Raw genomic sequence first — 20578 nt, forward strand, 5'->3', positions numbered from 1 at the left:
CAAGGGCGGGGCTGGGACCAAGGCCCAAGATTGGGGACGTTCCCCAACATGTCCAACGGCAGCATTCAATTACGGGTTTCACCCCTGGAGGTTGCAGCGTGCGGGAGAGACTGCACTCCGGCAGGCCCCGGAGCGACAGGCTTCCCTTCCAGCCGGGTCTTATTCTGGGGCCCGCCGGGGAGTTGTGGTTGCTTTATACTCAAGTCTCAGCTGCAGGTTTCGGCGTAGAATGACGTGGGGTCTCCCAACCCACCCCTCTCGGGATCTACGCGCCTTTGTTCCGTGGGGATACCAGGCATGCCCCAAGCTGGAGAGCAAAGGAGGACAGGCCCAGATCTGGGGCTCAGGGGCACCCCACTCCCCAAGGCTTCACCCTCAAAAGCGATGGTCAGATTCCCTGGAAAGATGTTATAGAAATGCAGGTTCTCGGCGCTATCCCTGCTTGGTGTAAAATGTCCTCGTGTGATCCTCCGCCGGCAGAGAAACTGGTCCTCAGACCCGCAGTCCCGCCCTCTTGGCCCCATCCACCCGGCCCAGCCAGCTTCCAACTCCAGCAACCACCTGCCCAGCCCCAGGAAGATCGCACGAACAAGGCCCTCCCGGCCTTCCCATCCGCTGTATCCAATACCACCTGGGCATTCTTTTCTCGATTCCTCCTTCCCACACCCTCCCAGGGTAGGTCCTCTTCATAGCCATTCCAGCTCTGGTTTTCCCTCAAAGCACTAGCCCAGGTCACAACCCAATCAGATATTATTTACCACCCCTCAAAGACCATAAGCCCCATGAGGGCAAAGGTGGTGGGTGGGGCGCAACAACTGCCTGGTTCCAGGCGGTCAAGTAACATTTAGGACGGATGCTAGACCTCGCGTTGGAACGCGTGCATTCTTGTGCCGTTCTAACCCAACACTAACTCCCGCTACACTGTCTCCCTTTACTCCACCCTTGCAGTCTTGGGGTGCAACCAGAACGACTCACCCGAGAGGCCCTCATGGGGCTACCTGCTTTGACAGCACCGTTCCCTTGTGCACTGAGAGCTCCTGACAGAGACCTGAGCTCCTGGCCCTGGTCACGGTCATGGATGGGGCTGGCTGGCTGGCCCCCCAAGCTCCTCAGCTCTGTCAATCCCAAGAAATGAGGGGTCTGCAGACCGCGAGTGGTTCAATAATTAGTAAGATTACCAACAGCGTGTTAATTAGAAATAATGAGAGAGGAGCAAGAGGTGATGAATTTTCCAAATGGGGAACCAGGATCCACAGCCCCAGGTCCCAGGGGTCCGGCCACCCGGGTGGGGCGCCTCAGTAATAAATAATGGAGTTGGGGTCAGGGGGTCAGGGCTGCTCCTGCTTCTTCTTGACAGAAATCCGCTTCTTCCTGGCCGCCAGCATCTCATAGAAGGGGTCCACACTCACAGCTGCCCTACAGAAGGGGAGGGACCCCAGGGTGAGCGCCAAGGAGTCTGGGCTCCCAGGCCTTCCTCCCCAAGGACTCCAGTGCCCACGCTTACTGGATGGACTTGATCCACTCGTCCTTCTCCTCCTGTGTGGGGGCTGAGATCCGGTAGACCATGTGGTTCCCCTCAACCACTCGGCCATCTGCCTCCGTTTTGCAGGCTTTGATGAGCTGCCCCTTGTTGTTGGGGATGTAAAGCTCAAAGCAGTTCTGGGGAGACAAGGAGAGCAGGCATGGCAGATGAGAGCCAGCCCAAGGGCCAGGGGAGCACCCACTGTGGCAGGAAGGGGGACAGAGAGGGTCTTACAGGTTTTCGGGGGTCGTCCACCTCTCGGATGCTCAGATTTTCCAGGGGGATGATTCCTCGGGGCTCCTTATCCTAAAAATGCAAGTTGGACAGGGCTCAGACTTCCAAATCCTCACCCCCAGCCCCTCCTCCCTCAAACTGAGGAGTCCAGGCCCCCAGCCCCTCCTCCCAGGACCCAGAGCACAGCCCAGCTCTGTCCTCACCGTCGTGTACTCAAAATAGTAGAGGCAGTTGTCTGTGAGGATAAACCAGCGCCGCTTCCACGTCTTCACCCGGCCCCCTGAAAGGGAAGGGGTGGGAGGGGGCCTGGGCTCAACACAGGGACAGGGCCTCTGGGAGGGCGGGGAGGGGAGTGAGAGGCAGAGCAAGCGCAGGGAAGGTGGGGCTGTCCGCCGGGTCTAGGACAAAGCAATGCGTGGGAAGACAGACAAGCAGGGACAGGTGTGTTTGGGTCCCAGGTCCACCCCCAGTGTGGGCTGGCTCTACACTTTCTAAGCCTGTCAGCCCAGGGCCCAGGAGTCTGAGCAACCAGCCTCCTCCCCTGGATAGTGGCAGGGAGCAAGGACAGCCGTGTACCTACCTCCTGGGGCAGACAGCGAGAAAGCAGGCAGGGCCAGGCGAGAAGGGAAGGCAGAAGAATGGGGTGCCCCCAAGAGCCGCAGGCAACAGAAGTAGGGTGGGTGAGGGAAGGAATGCGCAGGGGGTGGGACAGAGACAGAAACAGCAAAGAGAAACACGCAGAGTGGGAGGGAGGGAGGGAGAGAGAGGGAAGAAAACCAGTTACATCCACATGAGGATTGGCCAGGCCCTCTCCCTCCCCGGGGTGGCAGAGGGACCTGAGCCCCACCAAGGCAGCCATGAGCACCTTTGTCAGTGCCTGGCTCCAGCCCACCTCCCAGGACATGCGCCCTCTAGGCCAGGAGGGCCCTCCATTGCCATGCATCTCCCCGGAGGTCACCCCCACAAGGGAGAAGATAAAAAGCCCAGTCCCTGGCCCAAGGTGGGCATAGGGACTCATGTCAGCTCCAGTACAAAGTGGCTATGTGACCTTAGGACCTCTTGCCCTATGGGCTTGGGTCTGGAGACCCACTTGGGCCCCCCTTCCTGCTCCAAGATGATCTGCTTCTGTGTTCCTTGTGCAGCCAGAATTAAACAGTAACAGTAACAATGGCTTTTATGAACCATCGTGAATGGAGACACGCCCAGATGCCCTTTCCTGTATTTTAGGGTTTTAAGAAGCCCCTTTTCCTAGTGGCCATGAAGCCATGTACTCAGGTCAGAGATTTGGGTCCAAGGCCACCTCTGCTCTGTGGCTGCTGGATAGTGACTGAGTCTCAATTTCCTCACCTGGGGAATGGGAAGGATGGAAGGATTCCTGCTAATGGGAGCGCTTTGAAGGGGAACTAGATGCTGGTGAAGCTGCCTCTTTTTTCCCACTACACCTTCACTGCCAGGGCATCACTGGCCTGGCAGAATCTAACCCCCCACCCCCACCCCAGAGCCCCCTGCCTCCCCTGGGGCTGATGCAGGAACCCCCCCACCCCAGTGAGGTGGCTGGAAGGAGTGATCTGTATTTTCTGTTACCAGGACCCCTTTGCACCGAGGCAGCGAGAAGGACGCCTTGGCTTGAGAGCACAATTCCACAGAGGAGGGGACAAATGAGACCGGGAGGGTGCAAAGCCCTGCCTTGCCCCCTGCTCTGGGCCCGCCCACTGCCCTGGCTGCCTCCACTGTGTCTGCACTGGACTGTAATTCCTCATCAGTCTCCGTCTCCCGGAGCAGCCGTTCATGGCTTCTCTATTAAAAACCCACTGCTAACAGTCCTGCGGCAGCTGCCATTACCAAGCACAGCTCCAAGCCAGCTCTCAACCTTGGCTCAGAATTGGGACCACCTGGGGAGCTTTCAACATGACTAATGGCCCATCCTGCCCAAGATTCTGACTTCACGAGTCTGTGGTCTGGCCACTGGGGTTTTAAAAGCTCCCAGGTGCCTCTTTAGCACAGCCAGGGTTGAGAACCAATCCTCAGAAAGAGGCACCTGTATGATCCCTGCTAACTGTCCCTGAATTTGCTGTGCCTTCCCGCCTATCCCATCCCATCCCATCCCAGCTGGGGACTCTATTCATAAGCAGAGCCTGGCAAGTACTTAATGTTCCCTAACACCTTCTCTTCACCCACAAATGTTTATGGAGCCCCTCCTCTATGCCAGGCCCTGTGCGTGGGGCACACAAGCCCCATTTTTCAGATGTAGAAACTGAGGTTCAGAGAGGTCAAATCATTTGCCTAAGGTCACATAGCAGGTACATGTGGAAGCTGAGTTCAGAGCCCAGGCCCACTAACTTCCCCCTGCAGAGGCAGGCAGCGGGGTCAGGAGGGGACGTACCCAGCTTAAGGAGCCAGCCCTCCCGGTCCGGGTTGAAGAACGTGTGGGTCAGATCATTCCCATCATCCTCCGGGATCTTGAAGGGTTCATTTCGGATGCTGTCATAGAGGTTCTGAGGGGTGAAGGCCTAGTCAGCAACTCCAGGCCTCTGGGACCCTCCTGGGACTACTTGGCCATGGGGAGTCAATGAGACCACAGGTGGGACAGCCCATGGAAGGAGGGAGAGAGGAGGAGGAAGCTTGGGAGGAAAGGGAAACAGAAGGTAGAAGAGTGGAGGGAGCCCCAAGGAGGAGAGAAAGGAAGAAAGGATGGAGAAACGACAGACACAGATGCAAGAGCCTGCTAAGTTCTCAGAGAAAGAAACAGACAGGTAGGTGGAGAATAAGATGGAATAAGACCCTGAAAGTCAGAGGGCCAGAGAGAGACAAAGGAGAGAGAGACAAAGACAGAGGCAGCCGGAGAAAAAGAGACAGATAGGGTGGCATGATGACGGTGCCATGGGAGAGTGGTAACCCAGGCGGACGATTCAGGCACAGGGAGACTACGAGGGGAGGGTCTGTGGCAGGAAGAGGGACAGGGCTGAGGGGCTGTGGCAGGGGGAGAGGGGGCCTGACCCTGAGCAGCTCCTCAGGCAGGTCCCCGCCCTCGTTGATGCCCCGGTTCATGGCCACAAAGCGCTCCAGGCCTGGCTTATCCCGGACGTTGGGGTTGTGAAGGCTGGTGTTCAGCATGATCACGGCGAAGGACAGCACGTAGCATGTGTCTGTGGCAGAAGTCAGGTGATGACTATGCAGGTCTGCCACTGCCTCTGGCCCCCAGGCCCCAGGAATTCAGGCCTGAAGCTCCCGCCTTCCCAGGCCCCAGAAGTCCCGGCCCCCACCTGTGGACTGGAAAACCCCAGGGTTGCACAGGCAGTATCGCTGGGCGAAGGCTTCCATCATCCGGTCAATCTTCTGGGCCTCTCCGGGGAGGCGGAAGCTCCACAGAAACTGCCTGAGTTAGAGAGGGGCCAGGTGTGGCTGCCAGGACTGTCACCCTTAGTCCCTGTGTTAGGAACCCATCATTAAGAGCTCCAACTTTGCAGCCCCAGCAGCTGTTTCAGGTATGGAAACATGATCCAATCTGACCAGTGAGCACACTGACTGTGGGACTTTTGATGGATTTAATGGAAATATTCTTTCTTTCTGCTAAGATTGCAAAACAGATTTGGAGGTTGCAAGAGATGTCTATTTGTGTGGGAGGAGGGCCTGCAGAGAGCAACGCCAACACAGTGGCGAGCATAACCAAAAGATAGAGGCACGTTGGCCTTCTGACCCCATGTGAGCACCTGGATACAGCTATACCTGAAGGTAGTGCTACAGTGGACTTCCAACCACTCTTCTTACCTGAGGGCTTGCACCAGGTTAAGGTCGGTGAATTCATGCAGATCCACAAAGGCATGGAGCACTGCCAGGTTCAGCTCTTCCCTGGAGAATAGGGACAAAGTCATTCACAGGAAGGAGTGTGGGGAGGTGGGAGTGGACAAAGCACTGGGGAGGTTGTGCCACTGCTGATGCCCCACAGCTGCCTCTGTAGCAGGTGAAGTTTTGGCCTCGCCCCATCACAGGCCTCACACTGGGGCAGGGAGAGTCAGAACCCGTTCTTGGGAGGACCATCTGTTGCAAGGACCCTGGTTTGGCTGGCCATTTGCACAGTTGTGAGAAACGCAGCAAACATGTGCTCTGCCTACCATCTCCTCTCTCAGATAATCCCCAGGTTTCTCAGATGTCCAGAGATGGCCTCCACACCCCCCAGACATCCACAGACAGCCCTCACACACCCCAGATGTCCACAGATGGTCCCCAGGCATCTACAGAGGCTCTCACACCCCCCAGATGTCCATGGACTGTCACCACATACTCCAGATGCCCCCAGACGGTTCCTAGACATCTACAGACAGTCCTCACATCCCTATGTACCCAGATATCCAGAGATGGTCCCCATGCACCTCAGATGTCCAGAAAGTTCCACATGCTCTAGGTGTCCATACAACCCCTAAGCAGCCCAGACATCCACATGTGGTCCTGGGTACTTCAAATGTTCAGACTGTTTCCACGCACCCCAGACACAGGTGGTCCCCACACACATTAGATGTCCAGATTGTCCCCAAATTCCCCAACATCCACTGATGGTCCCCATACACTCCTGATGTGCAATTTTATGCACCCTAGACTTCTAGATAGTCCCCATGTACCCCAGATGTCCAGAGATGGCCCTGATGCTCCCAGAATGTCCACGGGGTCCCCATACTTCCTAGATATTCACTGATAATTCCCATACTTCCTAGCTGTCCATACAGTTCCCATGCACACCAGTTGTCTACGTGGTTCTCATGTTCCCATGACACTTACAGATGCTCTCCACTGTCCCAGACATAAACAGATCGTCCCCACACTTCCCCAATGTCCACAGAAATGCTCCATGCCCCCCAAATGCTCATGGACGGTCCCAGGCTCCCCCAGGTCCCTGTGTCAGTCCATTCTGTCACAGTCCAGTCAGAAGGCGGGTCTATCAGGGCCTCTCAGGAGACGAGCTGGCCGTGTGAGGACAGGAGCTGGGTGTAGGGGGCTGTAGGGAGAGGTCCAGGGGAGTGGGTGGGGATCTCACCTCTCCCCCAGGTAGTCCCCGATGGCCGTCTTGTTCAGGCCCTCGCCCTTGTACAGGAAGCGGGCGATCTCCTCAGGCGTGTTCTGCAGAAGTTCATTCTCCACCAAGAACTGGATCCCCTGGAGGGTGGGGTCTGGGTCTCAGTGCTGATGTGCTCAGAAAGCCACTTTCCGCTACCTCCCCAGAAACTTCAGCATGCAAACCCACCCCACGCTCAACAGGGCAGGGCCAGGTGTCATTTTCAGGCTTCTCACAGGTCTTTAAACAACATCCCTCTCACCTCATAACCTTTGCACCTACTGTTTCCTCTGCCTTTTCCTAGTTAATTCCAGCACCAAGAGTAGGGTCCACAAGGGACAGGAGCTCAGTGGATATTTGTTGAATGATTGAACAAACTACAATTGCTTCAGGCAGGAGGAATAAAGTGAAACTATTAGTGGACAGCAGTCTGTCAAGGGCTGTGAGGACCAAACCTCAGACTGGACTAGGGCCTTCTCTGGCTCTCCTGATGCCATGAGGGGATCCACTAGAGCTCTCTAATGGATACCACTGAATTGTGGTATCCATGTCTAGGGGCTCCCTGAGGGCCGGCAGGGTCAAACTCTTCTTTGGGCCCCCAGCATTGCCTAGCAGAGGGGCAGGCCCAAGGGAGGCCTCACGAACTGGGTATAAAGACTGAATCAACAAACGTCTTTCCTCCATCTGGTGAACAACACCAACTCGTCCTTCAAACCAGACCTGAATGTCCCCTTCTCTGGGAAGCCCGCCATGCCTCCACTGGGCTCTCTCCTCTGAGTGTCCACAGCTCTTGTACCTCCCTATCACGGCAGTGGTCAACCTGATGTCACTGTCCATGTTCCCCACCAGATATAAGCTCCTTTTGGGACTCTAGGTGACACCGGAAGTGGGTCCAGGAAAATGAGCAAAAAGAGGAAACAGGATCTCCCAGAGAACACAGCACAGGCAAAGGTCAGGAGGCTGAAATATTTGGTTAGTATTCAGACAATAAGTGGACAGCCAGTTTCTAAATCCAGAGATTAGGACCAAATCTGTACACCTAAAGTAGGCCTTTAACCATCACACTTGTGGAACGTGGAGGTGCCAGAACCCCCGTCAAGATGTCTGCTAGGCTGATCCCAGCCCTGTGGCCCCCAGGCACCTTCTTGGGGTCCATGTTGAACTTCTTCCTGCCCATGGCCATTTTCCGGTTCCGCTGCAAGGTCTTACTGCAGGGGCAGAGAGCAGGGGGATGAAGGGTCAATGCCTGGGCATCCCTGGCCCCCGCCTGGCCCCATGAGCCCCAAGTTCGCTACCCAGCCCTCACCTGCCCTCATTGGCCTCCAGACCCTCCACCTCACTCATGGCTTCGCTGAGCTCCTCCCGCAGGCGCTGGATCTCCACCAGCAGCTCCTGCTTCCGTCGCCGGATGTTCTCCAACTCCATCCGCTCCTCCGGAGTAAGGTCTGGGGGTTCTAGGGGTCAGGGGTTGGAGGTCAGTTCTGTGGACTGTGAGCCTGGATTCCTGCAATCTGGGGGATGACAGGGGTGGGGGAAGGGGGAACAGGACTCCTAGGTTCGTGGGGATGATGAAAATGAGGGTCCAGCGTTCTATGTCTAATGGAAGAAGGGGCTGGTGACCTCTTGAGTCCTGGGGGAGGCGGGGAACCGGGGTCCGGGCTCCTGAGTCTGAGGAAGAAGAGGGCTGGAGCTTGAACTCTTAGGTCTGGGGGGAGAGTGGGCTAGAAGCCTGAACTGCTGGATCCATTACTTGGAAAGGGGTTGAGGCCTTGGTGTTCTGCTTCCATTCCTGGCAAGGTAGCTGGGACCTGGGTGTCCGGACTCCTGTTCCATGAAAAGTTAACTATGGCAAGGAAAGCTGATGACAGCTTGTAAGAGTTGGGAAAGGGGGCGGGACATCAAAGGCCTCCGTCTTAGCCGGATCTCTGCAGCCCCCAAGATTTCTTCCCTACTACGCCGCCCCCAGAAGTCCCCCTGCCTGCTCCCAGCAGGCACTGGGCTCGCCCGGCCCCTCCGGCGGGGAAGGTTCCGCCTCGGCCTCGCCTCCGCCGCTCCATCCCGTCCCCTCCCGCCGCCACCGGAAACAGGATCGGCCCAAACAATGGCCTGGAACGCCCCGCTCTAGGGTCTCGCCGGAAGCCCATCCCATGCCCCATAAAAGCGAGGCGGCAACGATGGGGCCGAACGGCTTCGCCAGGTGAGCGCCAGAAGGAACATTCGCACCGGAACGTTCGGGACGAAAGACTCCATCTGCTCGTAGCCAGCTCCACCCCTCCCCGACCTACCATAGACACCGTCCTCCATGGCGGCTAGGAAGGCCCGCGGGGAGTCCGGGGCGGTCCCGCCGGTCGGGCCTGGATCCGCGTTGGCCCGCGGGCTCGAGTGAGCCCGCTCAAACGCCCCGGGAGCCACCGCCGCCTCCTCAGCGCCAGTCCTCAGCGCTGAAAAGACTCTCTCTTCGCCTACCAACCGCCCCGCCTGTAGGGACCGCCCCTCGTTTCGACACCGACCAATCCACTGCAGGCCCTCTCGTCTGCTCCGCCCCCTGTACCAGGGCCATCCTCCAGGGCCAATAAGGGCACAAGGAGCAGACGTAGCCACGTCCGGTCGGAGGTAGACGGCCTGCGATGCCAATCGGAGTGCGGCCAGTGCGTCGGGCCCCGCCTCCGAAACAAAAGAAGTCACTTGGCTGGATTGCTCGCCAATGAGAAACCTCGGAAAGGATTTGCATGGAGGTGGGACTATGCGGGAGCACAGAGGACTGCGCCTGCTCAAGGGCTGTGGGCACAAGGATACTATTATAGTTCAACCGAGCCCCGCCTCTAGTTGTGTGTTTCTGGGGAGGGCGGTACTTTGTTAGCCTTGTTGCTAGGGGGCGGGGCCACAGCTGTCGGATGTTTTCGTGAGCCACACCTCCTAGAAGTCCAAGCTGGCTTTTGACCGCAGCGGTTGCCACGCAACCGGGAGCAGCTTCGGTTAGCTCACCTTTCTTTTATCCTCCTTCCTCCGGGTACTGGCCCCTCCGATCTCCAGACCCTTTTCTTAACCCCTCCTATGACCCCATCCACCTCAGCCTCTTCAAAGTCAACGAGTGGTGGAACAAAGACCTATTCTTTCTTTTAAACGCTACGCTATTTGGTATCTGTCAAGGAGAACGGGACAATAGGGAAAGACCAAATATAGTGAAAGCACAGGCTCCGCCTTCCTGGCACCTACTGACTCTCAGGCTCTTCCCTCTCCCCCAAACTCCTCCCCTTATTTTAGCATCCTCCCCCTCTGACAACTTTCCTCAGCACCCTCCCACCTCTGATTCCTTCCCCCTTCTGAGTCCATTCGCTCCTTTCCAACTCGCCTTACTTCAGGTTCCCCCTTCTCTCACATTCTTGCTCTTTTTAAATGCCTCAGAATCCTCTCGCATTTGAGTCCTCCCAGCCTCTCATTCTCATTTCTCGCAGGCAAAGCAGGTGCAGGATCTTGGCCTGGATGGAGAACCTGGGCACCCCTGTCACGGGCAGGTCCGAAATTGGGTCTGAGGTGGTGTCTGGGCCTCGTCCTTGTTCGCTGCCGCTGGGCTAGGCAGGTGGGGACAGATTCAGGGCCAGGACCTGGTTAAACTGACAGATTAGACACAGCACCTCCTAATCCCCTCACTGACCTTTATGAGTGGCCCAGGCCCTGCCCTTCTAGTGGAAACCCAGGCTGTGCCATCCCTGACTCTACTCTCTCCTTCCAAACAGAACCTTTTTCCTGTCCCTTCATCTCCATCCTTCTCCATCCCTGTTTCCATTGTCCCCAGTCCCTACCCCAGATAGACACCCTGAGCTGGGAGAGCAGCCAGATAATCAATCCCATCTGGTTATTATGTGACGATTCTGAGGGATAAAGGGAGATGAGGGAGCCAGACGGGGGACCTGGGTTGGTGCAGCACTTGGGCAGACTGATGTGCAAGTGCCCATTCTCAGTCCTGGGACACAGGGGTGGGAACGTGTCCTCCCTGGCACTGGCTCCTTCTGCGGCTAGCTCCCAGTCTACTGGACACTGAGATAGATAGCAGCATGGGCAGGGACCAGGCCCAAGGACCCATGCCCCAGCAGCAGTCACAGACATACCACAAAGGCTCCCAGTGGTTTAATCTGGGGGACAAGTCTTCCCCTAAACATATACTTTCCCCTGGCATTCAGAGCTACCTCCTCCTTCCACTGCCCCCCCAAGCTGGACCAGGGAAGAGGTGACTCCAGCCCACAACCACAGCCCTCACTACCCTTTGCCTGCCCTGTCATTCTGAAATCCAAGTTCAGAGCTGGCCTCCAAGAGCATCTCTGATACCACTTGCCCATGGAAAGCTATGTGTTCTAGCACCAGGGAGAGCTGGGAAATCTCTATGACCCCTACCCAACCCTCAGTGAATTGAGGAATCATCCTGGTTGAAAGTTCCTTGGAGACGTTTCAATGCCCCATTTTAACAGATGGGGAAACTGAGGTAAGGAGAGGGGAGTGATTTGCCCTAAGTCACCCAGTACATTGGGGCAGAGTTGGGATTTAGAGCAAAGCTTCCCAATCCTGTAAAGGACTCCATTCGAATTAGCTCAAGCTCCATTTCTAACCCTTCTTTAGGAACCTTTGGGAAAAATAGATAGGTATCAGTATTTATAATATATATAATACACATATATATAACATTTTTAAGAAACAGACATACATCACTAGGTGCAGAATCCAGAGCATTGTAGACTCGCCAGCCTGGGGCCTCTCCCTTCCCTTGCCCAATAACTAGCCCTGTTACCCACAGGGTCTTGCCTGGGCCCTCACCTTCTAGGTCAGCCCAGAAATTCTACCTATCAAGTCCTGAGTCCACCTCCTAGAACTAAGAGCTGATCAGAACTTCCAGGTTTTGATAATGGACAACTCTGGATCCCTGGAGCCTTGGTTCATTTTGGCATTACAGAACCACAAAGAAGTCATCTAGAATCATTAGGATTCTCAACTACACTGGGCAAACTGGAATCAGTAAATCTCAGACATCTAGAATCGCCACTCCTTCCTTGACTCTGTGATCAATCTCGAGCCACAGAATCTTGATTCCTTTGGACATTCTAGAATGGCACTTAAAAGAAAAACCCTGTGGATCATTTAGAAGCATTGATTATGCCCTTGCTTCAATGTTCTACAGCTAGTGGTCTGGAATTATCTACTATCAAGTACTCCCAATCTGTCACTTTAGTTCTTCTAGACCCACACTCTCCATTGTTTTGTGCATTCTAGAAATATTACTCTTTAGTTTCTGGAGTAGTTCTTCTCTCTAGGTCAAACCTGTTCTAGAACCACCAGTGCTTGCCTCTGGTCAATCTAGATTCACAGAACCTCAAAATATGGGTTTTCTGGAACCACAGGTCTTTTCTTGACTTTGGTCAAGACATTCCTTGTCTTTGGTCAATCAAGACAGTCTTGAATTCTTGGGGCATTCCATAACTTTCCCTCCTTAGGTGGTCTAGGAAAAAGTGATTTGCTACTTAGTTGGCTGAGTCTAGAAGTAACAGTCCCTTGAATCTATAGGTCGATCCAGACCTATAAACTTTTTCTCTGTTGCTGCTCTAGAGTGCTGACTTCGTCCTCCAGAGGTGGTCTATACCATTGATTCCTGACCCTGTTCAACAACCCAAGCCAGCCATATAGAATAATCTGGAACCACCAGCCCTTCACTCTCAGATGGTCCAGAGTTCTGGATCCCTTAGCTCTGGTGAGACTCAGGAATCAGGCTGATAAAAGGATCTCAGGAGGGAGCACAAAATGTAGATTAATTAAGATCAAGTGAGTCCACTAGGCATGGCAGAACTTCACCAGCTAATAATTCACCCAGCAGACCTGTCCGTCTTGGAGAACACCTGCCCCTACCCCAGGAGAGGACCTGATCTCTCCATCTTGCTGCCTCTGGGAAGGGGGTAAGAATGGGGGGACACCAGCTGACATCACGGGGGCAGGGGCAGCGCCAGCGTTGGTGTGAGTACGCAGGGGCTGGCAGCCACATCTTCTGTCTTCATCTCATCCCCCTCCGTGGCCTCCTCTTCCTCCTCTTCCTCCTGGCAGCAGCTCAGAGCAAGTTCATTCTCATAACAAAATGCAGTCAGAGAGCCAGGGAAGTTAGACTTGGGGCTGTGGGAATCCCGCTCTGCCCGTTCATCCAGCTCCTTGGCACTACAGACCGGTGTCCCTGGGACCTCGTAAGTGCGATGGAAGTGGCGATAATCGACCTCGTACTGGGAGCCACGCTGGAAGAGGACTGGTTCAAAACGATGGCCCCAGAGCAGCTCACCAGGGAGATAGGAAGAGCGACACTGTGTGGTCATAGCTGTGGCCTCAACCATGCCCTCAAGAATGACTACTAGTTCAAAGTCAGCCCGGGCCAGCTCAGCACATCCTAGTTCATACAGAGGACTGGAGGAATCAATCTCATGCACGATGGTAATGGGAGACACAAGGAAGATGCGGTCAGTGCCACCATCAAAGCCCACATCCACGTCCTGGTGGTCCAGTGGTATGTACTCACCCTCCGGGGTCACTCGAGGCTGTAGCCAAAGGCATGGGTCCAAAGACAGCAGGAAGCATGGAGATGAAAGGAGACAGAGATGGTAATAGAAGGGAATAGAGATGCAGAGAAAGAGGAGAGCAGAGATCAGGGGTGAGGGTAGGGTGAGTATAAGAATTGGGGAGGTGCAAGATGGTGACCCAGAAAGAGAGGAGGACATGGGGGAGGGGACAGAGACCCAGAGACAGAGATAGAGAGGGACCGAGACCCAGAGATAAACAGAAATGGACAGAGATTCAGAGAGGGTTTAGGGATAAAACCCAAGGAAGAGAAAGATGGGAGAGAGGAAGAGAGGGACAGAGTGACATTGGCATAGAGCCACAGAAATGAGCAAGGCAGAGACGAAGTTAAAGAAACAGAAGAATGACATCCGACCAGCAATTGGAGAAGAGGGAGAGAAAAATGGCTTTCAATATTTCACCACAGATAAACCAAGACACTCTAGGTCCTACATCCTGTGTTCCACCACTGCTTCAGGCTAGCCCCTGGGCTCCTCGCACACCACCCACCTTCAACCCAACTACAAGCCCTGCACCCCCTTGTGTGTATGTATGTTTGTATATGGTGGGGGTATGTAGTCCCCAGGCCAGGTATTGGCCGGTTCACCCCACCTACCCCTTGGTTCCAAACCGGCCTCCCAGGCCTTGTCAGTGCCCCACAGACTTCTGGGAGAGACAGTATCCCTCCCGGTATGAATCCTGGTGTTTCAGTCAAGCAGGAGACAGAGTTGTGGGGTGGGGACCCATTCTCTTCCAGCTGTCTCCCAGAGAGCCCGGAGGCTGCTGGGAGCTGTGGTTCCTACCTACCACCATCCTGTCCTCCCTCTCATTCAGGTCCAACCTCAGCCCAGGGCACTAAGTGTCTACTTGGACAAGGGTAACTAGCTACTGCCCCAGAATTTGTTTGGGCAGTTTGACCACAATTCTAGAAACACTAAAGTGCCTTTTGCAGAGCATCAGAGGGAGCTACAACTCCAGGAGCCAATGGAAGTTGTAGTTTGGCTTTTTGTTGTTTGTTCATTTGTTTTGGTTGAGAAGCTAAAATTCAAGAGTTTCCCACCCCCAGCCCTGTATTACTCCAAGCAGGAGGCTGGTGGGAGAGACAGGACCACTGAGTTGGGGAATGAAATCTCCCACAAAGGCTGCAGGTCCCCATGACCAGAGGCCATGGAGAATCGTGTTCCGCAGCTCCTTAGGTGTGAGCTGCATTCCGACGTTGAACTTACATCTCCCACAATCCCACAGGGGCCTGGCTTCAAGTCATAGGCTGCTGGGAATGGTAAACCTGAGGGTTTACACCACAGGCAAAACTACATTATCTCATCAGACCACCACATCGGGCCACTTTCTCTGTCCCTAGAAGCTTCTGGGAATTGTAGTTCACAGTCTTTACAGGCCAAGACTGGTACTTTCAGGTCTAGATTTCCCACTTCCACAGGGGGCTCATCCTCAAGCCCCAGGAAGCTCTTTATGTCGCAAAATCTGTCTCAAGGCTAGTCCTGCAGGAAGAGCTGGTCAGAGACCTCTCTTGGGTTTTTACATCTCCTACAACTGCTCCAGAACCCAACCCCAGGCCACAAGTCGACGGGAAGGTCCCTGCCTGATACTGATGGGAACTGTAGTCCACGCACCCTGCAGGCCCTATGCACACCTCGCTCATAGGCCTACATCTCCCACAATCCCGCGGAGCTCTCACCCCACCCCGCAAAGGGTCCCTCCCTGCCTCCCCATGCAGTAGCTGGCCACCGCGGTGGCCCCCCACCTGCAGCAGCTGGGCCCGCACATGGGCCTCGACGAGGTGGCTGCGGCGCAGGTTGCCGACGCGCCACATGAGGCAGAGGCGGTGGTCACGCAGCGCCACGACGGCGTTCTCGCTGAACACCAGCGTCTCGTTGCGCTTCTTAGGCTTTGCCATTTTGGCCATGACAGCGCCCACGACAAAAGCGTCGAGCACGCAGCCAGCGATACACTGCAGCACCACGGCGGCCACGGCGGCTGGGCACTCCTCGGTGACGCTGCGCACACCGTAGCCGATGGACGTCTGCGTCTCCAGCGCGAATAGGAATGCGGCCAGGAAGCTGGCCACCTGGGAGAAGCAGGGCGCGGGCGGTGGTGGGGCGGCCAGGTCGCCGTGCAGCGAAGCGATGAGCCAGAAGGCCAGGCCAAAGATCAGCCAGGAGGCGAGGAAGGAGCAGGAGAAGAGCAGACACATCCAGCGCCAGCGCACGTCCACGCACGTGGTGAACAGGTCGCTCAGGTAGCGTGCACCCTGGCCACCCAGGTTCACGAAGCGCACGTTGCAGTGGCCATCTTTCTTGACGAAGCGCCCGCGGCGCCTCCTCACTGTCGGTGAGGAAGGCGCCCACCCGTTGCGACACAGCCCTGGCCCGGCCTCCTCGTCATCGCCTGTTGGGCTGTTCCCCGACTCCAGGGCGCCGCTGAGGCGGCGCAGGGCCCTGGCCAGGCCCATTGGGCGGGGGCACCCCCTCCACTTGGCCTAATGGGGGCCGGGCACCCCAAACCTGCAGTGACAAGATATGGGCAGCAATGTCAGAGGAGTCAGGAATGGGTGGGTTCATGGGCCAGGCATGCTCTGTGGGCCTCAGCGACCTCATCTGGAAAATGTGTGGAAGGATACTCACCTTGAAAGAACAGTACAGCATCAACAATGACAATAATACTTGTAATGACAGGAGATACTTATCACAAACACAATAATCAGAACCAATATTTATACAGTGCCAGGCACTTATGAGCACTTTACCTGAATTTATGTATTTGAGCCTCACCGCACTTTAGACATTATTACCCCATTTAACAGATGAGGAAACTAAGGTACAGAATATTTAACTTGTCCAAGGTCACAGCTCAGGAAGCTTGGATTTGAGTGCTAGGAGACTAGTTCTGAGGCCAAGGAGTAAGGGATAACTTCCTGTCAACATGGATTCAGCATGGGAAGATGAAGTGGAGCCCTGAGGTCACCAGTGGTTCAAAAACAGGCTCAGAAAGCACAAGCAACAAAAGGGGAAAAAGAGATAAATTGAACTTCATCAAAGTTAACTTTTGGGCTTCAAAGGACACTAACAAGGTGAAAAGAACCCATTAATGGGAGAAAATAATTGTAAATCATATCTAAGAAATTTGTATCTAGAATACATAAAGTACTTTCAATTCAATAATAAAATGACAAAACAATTTAAAAATAGGCAAAGGATCTGAATAGACATTTCTTCAAAAAAAAGATATACAAGTAGCTGAAAAGATAATCGACATCATTAGCCATCATGGATGCTAACCAAAGCCACTACACACCAACTTAGGATGGCTATAATAGAAAACACAAAAACAAAAACCAGAAAATAAGTGTTGACAACGATGTGCAGAAATTGGCACCCTCAACAGTCTGGTAGTTCTTTAAATGGTTAAACAGGGTTGCCATGTGATCCAGCAATTCCACCCCTAAGTATTTCCCAAGAGAAATAAAATATCTACACAAACACTTGTGCACAAATGTTCATAGCACAATTATTCATAGTAGTCAAAAGTAGGAACCAATCCAAATGCCCCTCAATTGATAAATGAATAAAATGTGGTATATCCACACGTTACAATGGAATACTACCCAGTAATGAAAATAAATGAAGTTCTGATCCCTGCTACAATATGAACCTTAAAAACATTATGCTACGTGCAAGAATCCAATCACAAAATACTACATGTTGTATACCTTCATTGATATGAAATGTCCAGAATGGACATTGAGAAAGTAGACTAGTGGTGCCTAGGACTGAGGAGATGGGGGGATTGGGGGATAATAGAGCCATAGGGCATTGGGGAGATAAAAATATTCTAAAAATTGTGGTGATGGTTGCACAACTCCATGAATATACTAAAAGCCACTGGGGGGGAAAAAAAAAGCTCTACCCTGATCCTCAGACCTTGGGCAAGTCTGAGCCTCAGTTTCCTCAACTGTAAAATGGGGAAGTTGGACTTCATCAATGTCAGGAAGGGCCTTCGAGTCACATAGACCCAGGGCCCAATCCTGGCTCAGATGCTGACCCACTATGTGCTCTGGAACCACTGGCTTCCTTTTCTGGAGCCTCTATTTACTCATCTGTGGGATAGGGATAAAAAACAGCCACCGTGAAAGGAAGAGAGATCCAGAAGAAAGACCTTAGGCTTTTGAATCAGGCAATTCTAGGTTGGATCCTGGCTCTGCCACTTAGCAGCCATATGACTGGTGGCAAATCACATCCCTTTCTGAGCCTCAGTTCCCCCATCTGTGAAATGGAGGGAATCTCAGCAGTTCAACAGGGTGGAGGAGAGGAGGGAACAAAGGAGGATGGACCTGCAGACCTCATCACCCTCCAGCAGCAGCAGTTAACATCTGGCACTGTGGTGGAGGGACCCTCCAGGACCTGTTTGGGCTAGGGATGAAATATTTTGCATATCGGTTGCATCAATATTTACCAAGCACCTATGTACTATGTGCCCATGTCAGGCTCTGGGATCCTCATGGGTTTCTTGGCAGAGCCAGGAACACTCCATCTGAGTAGTAGACTGTTTAGTTAAGTTCAATACCAGTGGTTGTTCCCCACCCTCCCCAGCTCTGCATCTGCTGTCCATGACCACCCGGACAGTCCTGCCACCTGGGGGTTTATTACCCCCATCCCACAGAGGCAAAACTGTGGCTCAGGTCAGAGTGCACTGGGCCTGGCTGTCCAGCACCCACGATGTACCCCAATTTTTTTTGCCCTAACTACCCTGGGTTTAGAGATTGTCCTTCCAAAAAGGGGAAATTGAGGCTAGTCTGAAGGGGAAAGGTTTGAGGTCAGAATCCAGGCTCCAACCTCCATGTATGCAGTTCTCCCCTGCCTGGATGACCCCACTATGTACTAGGTCCCCTCTCAGGAGCCACACACGACAGGGTAAGGAGAGGCGGGCTGGCCTCCCACCGACCCAGCCCGTCCCAGGGTTGGACTTCCTCGGACCCACTCACCTATCTCTAAGCACAAACCTGGAGACTTTGCTTTTCCCAAGAAAGCAAACTGAGCTGGAGGTCCATCCCTTGACTCAGGTCCCTCAGCTGGGGAATGGCAAACCCTGGACTCCCAGCAGACTTCTTGAATACCAAAGCTTGAGTGCCAAACCATGGACAACCTTATCAAGCATGCTCCTGTTTCTTGAACACCTACTATGTCCTGGGCCTCAGGATGAGCTCCTCAGATGTCTGCAGCTTGTCCACTGGACTCCACCAGACCTCGCTGCTCTCCTTGACTGCTCAGGGTGCTATGAGGTCAAAGTCATTGTCCCGGTTCACAGGTTGGTTCCCTAACCTGTGAACCAGATCAGAGGCCTGGCGTGGGGGTGGGGCGCCGGTTTGGGTCCTGAGTCTTTCTCAGGACAACCTCCTAAATCGAGTCCCATACTCAGCCCTGTGAGGCAGATGTGACTGTGTCTATTTCACAAAGCAGATGGGTGGGGGGGCAGCTTCACCTCCAGGGGGCCTTGTTCATCCAACATGGCCCAGCTGGCAGGGCTGGATGCGACTTGGGCTCAGGGCATCCCTTCCCCAGCAAAGGCAGGACAGTGGCAGGCAGAAGGCTCCAGAGCCTGAAGTCCTCCCCTGATCCTCCCCCTGACCTGCGAGAGCAGCTTAATGTTTCCATATAAAGGAGATATGGGGCTTAAGGTGTGTTAACTTCTTGTCAAAGTCACTGTCTAATCTGGGGCCAAGAAGCCCCACCCCCAAACCCAACCTCCTTACCCCCAAAGAGAAACACTTTTACACACTTACCCTGAGACCCTGGGTGTTCCCTCTCCCCCTTACCTCCCAGTGGGGTTTGGGCAGTAGGTTGGAGGGCAGACTGACAGGGGAGGGGTGTGGAGGGCAGACTGCGGAAAGACAAGGATACAGAGGCCGAGCTGGGCAGGAAGAGAGGGACGCTGGGAGAGAGCCTGAGAAACAGGGAAGGACAGAGATGGGGGTAGACAGAGACCCAGAGGGAGGAGGATGGAGACCCAGAGAGGGAGGGGCAGCGATGGGGGGGGGGGCGGTACACAGACCAAAAGAAAAAAGGGGACAGCAGCCCAAGGAGAGAGGCACAGAGACCGAAAGGGAAGGGACACAGACCCAGAGGGAGAGGACAGAGGCCCAGAGAGTGGGGGACAGAAACAGGCAGGTGAGGAGCAATTAGAAAACAGAAGTGGAGACAAGTTTTAGGAAATGGAACCGCAGGGAAATGGAGTTGCGAAGACAGAGACCAATGGAGGAGACAGAGATGGATAAGAAAGGGAGGCTCTGTTGAGATGGAGGAGGGGAGAGAGTGAAAAAAAGCAGAAAATGGAGAGGGGGTCAGAGTTGGAGACACCAAACCTGTGGGGAGACATTTTTCTGGGGCTGCTAGGCTCTGTCACTGAGGGTAAGACAGGACCTTCCTGAGGGGGAACAGTAAGGATGGGGGGATATTGGGGCAGAGACGCCCAAGTGAGGAGGATGAGGGTGGGATGGCTCTGAGACCCAGGACTCCCGCCCAGGGCCTGAGTGGAGGCACATACCTATAGGGGCAGCCCACCCCCATGTCCTCTGCCAGGGGCTCGGGGCTCCTCTCTGGGTGCTGAGGGGCTGTCGTCTGTCCTTAGCCCCAGGGGCCTTGTGCCGGACACACGACCTGTGTCCACAGGCGGATCAGAAGCCTGCCCAGAGGGAGGGTAAGGGGTGGGGCCAGCTCAGCCGCAGAGGGGGAGCCAGGGAGGATGGCCAGGCAGGCGTCTGGGCCACAGCCCAAGCAGGCTGGAGAGATGATGGCAGAGTAGACACACAGAAGGGGGAGGAGGCAGGAAGACAGAGCATGGGGCCAGGAGACACTGGAAGATGGGGATACAAGTGGGGCAGAAAAAAATGGGGACACGGATGATGGAACAAAGAAATGGTGAGATCATGATAAACGGGACAGTGATGGAAGGACAGAAATGGGGGCTCCCCGGTTCCTCCTGAGGTGAAGCCTTAAAAAGTGTATGTGGGGAGGGGGACACAGGTGAGATACCCTCAAGACCCCGAGTTCCAGATGGAATACAATTTAGGGAAGGCACACCAGGTAGCACCCAATAGGTTGAGGGTTGGACCGCATGGAGCAGGTGCCCGATTCCTGCTCCTCCACCATTTCCTCATAGGGAAGTGGCCAGAAGGAAAT

At 54.5% G+C, this 20578-nt stretch overlaps 2 protein-coding genes across 2 annotated transcripts; both read right to left on the reverse strand.

Moving 5' to 3' along the window:
* Positions 1–1154: 1154 nt before the first annotated feature.
* Positions 1155–9312, reverse strand: CYTH2 (cytohesin 2). Its single transcript, XM_019741544.2, has 12 exons — positions 9089–9312; positions 8110–8257; positions 7945–8011; positions 6786–6904; positions 5525–5605; positions 5020–5132; positions 4754–4902; positions 4140–4251; positions 1960–2036; positions 1757–1828; positions 1505–1659; positions 1155–1416 (listed from the first exon to the last, which is right to left on the reverse strand). The coding sequence occupies exons 1-12, from the start codon at positions 9105–9107 to the stop codon at positions 1329–1331; spliced, it is 1200 nt and encodes a 399-aa protein (XP_019597103.1). The 5' UTR covers positions 9108–9312; the 3' UTR covers positions 1155–1328.
* A 1604-nt stretch (positions 9313–10916) lies between these two features.
* Positions 10917–20434, reverse strand: KCNJ14 (potassium inwardly rectifying channel subfamily J member 14). The gene is made up of 3 exons (XM_074316162.1): positions 18581–20434; positions 15148–15907; positions 10917–13366 (listed from the first exon to the last, which is right to left on the reverse strand). The coding sequence occupies exons 2-3, from the start codon at positions 15853–15855 to the stop codon at positions 12770–12772; spliced, it is 1305 nt and encodes a 434-aa protein (XP_074172263.1). The 5' UTR covers positions 15856–15907; positions 18581–20434; the 3' UTR covers positions 10917–12769.
* Between the last annotated feature and the right edge of the window lie 144 nt (positions 20435–20578).

This window comes from Rhinolophus sinicus, linkage group LG11 (assembly GCF_036562045.2).
Source record: "Rhinolophus sinicus isolate RSC01 linkage group LG11, ASM3656204v1, whole genome shotgun sequence".
Classification (NCBI taxonomy): domain Eukaryota; kingdom Metazoa; phylum Chordata; class Mammalia; order Chiroptera; family Rhinolophidae; genus Rhinolophus; species Rhinolophus sinicus.

Bases quoted from the DNA above. Each gene is read 5' to 3' on its own strand.
- CYTH2 (XM_019741544.2), bottom strand. The intron at 1,829-1,959 runs GTGAGGACAGAG...TTGCATTTTTAG, and splicing joins ACTATTTTGAGTACACGACG to GATAAGGAGCCCCGAGGAAT. The intron at 1,417-1,504 runs GTAAGCGTGGGC...CCCCTTCTGTAG, and splicing joins GAGTGGATCAAGTCCATCCA to GGCAGCTGTGAGTGTGGACC.
- KCNJ14 (XM_074316162.1), bottom strand. From the start codon at position 15,855: ATGGGCCTGGCCAGGGCCCTGCGCCGCCTCAGCGGCGCCCTGGAGTCG. The intron at 13,367-15,147 runs GTGGGGGGCCAC...CTTTGGCTACAG, and splicing joins TGCGGGCCCAGCTGCTGCAG to CCTCGAGTGACCCCGGAGGG.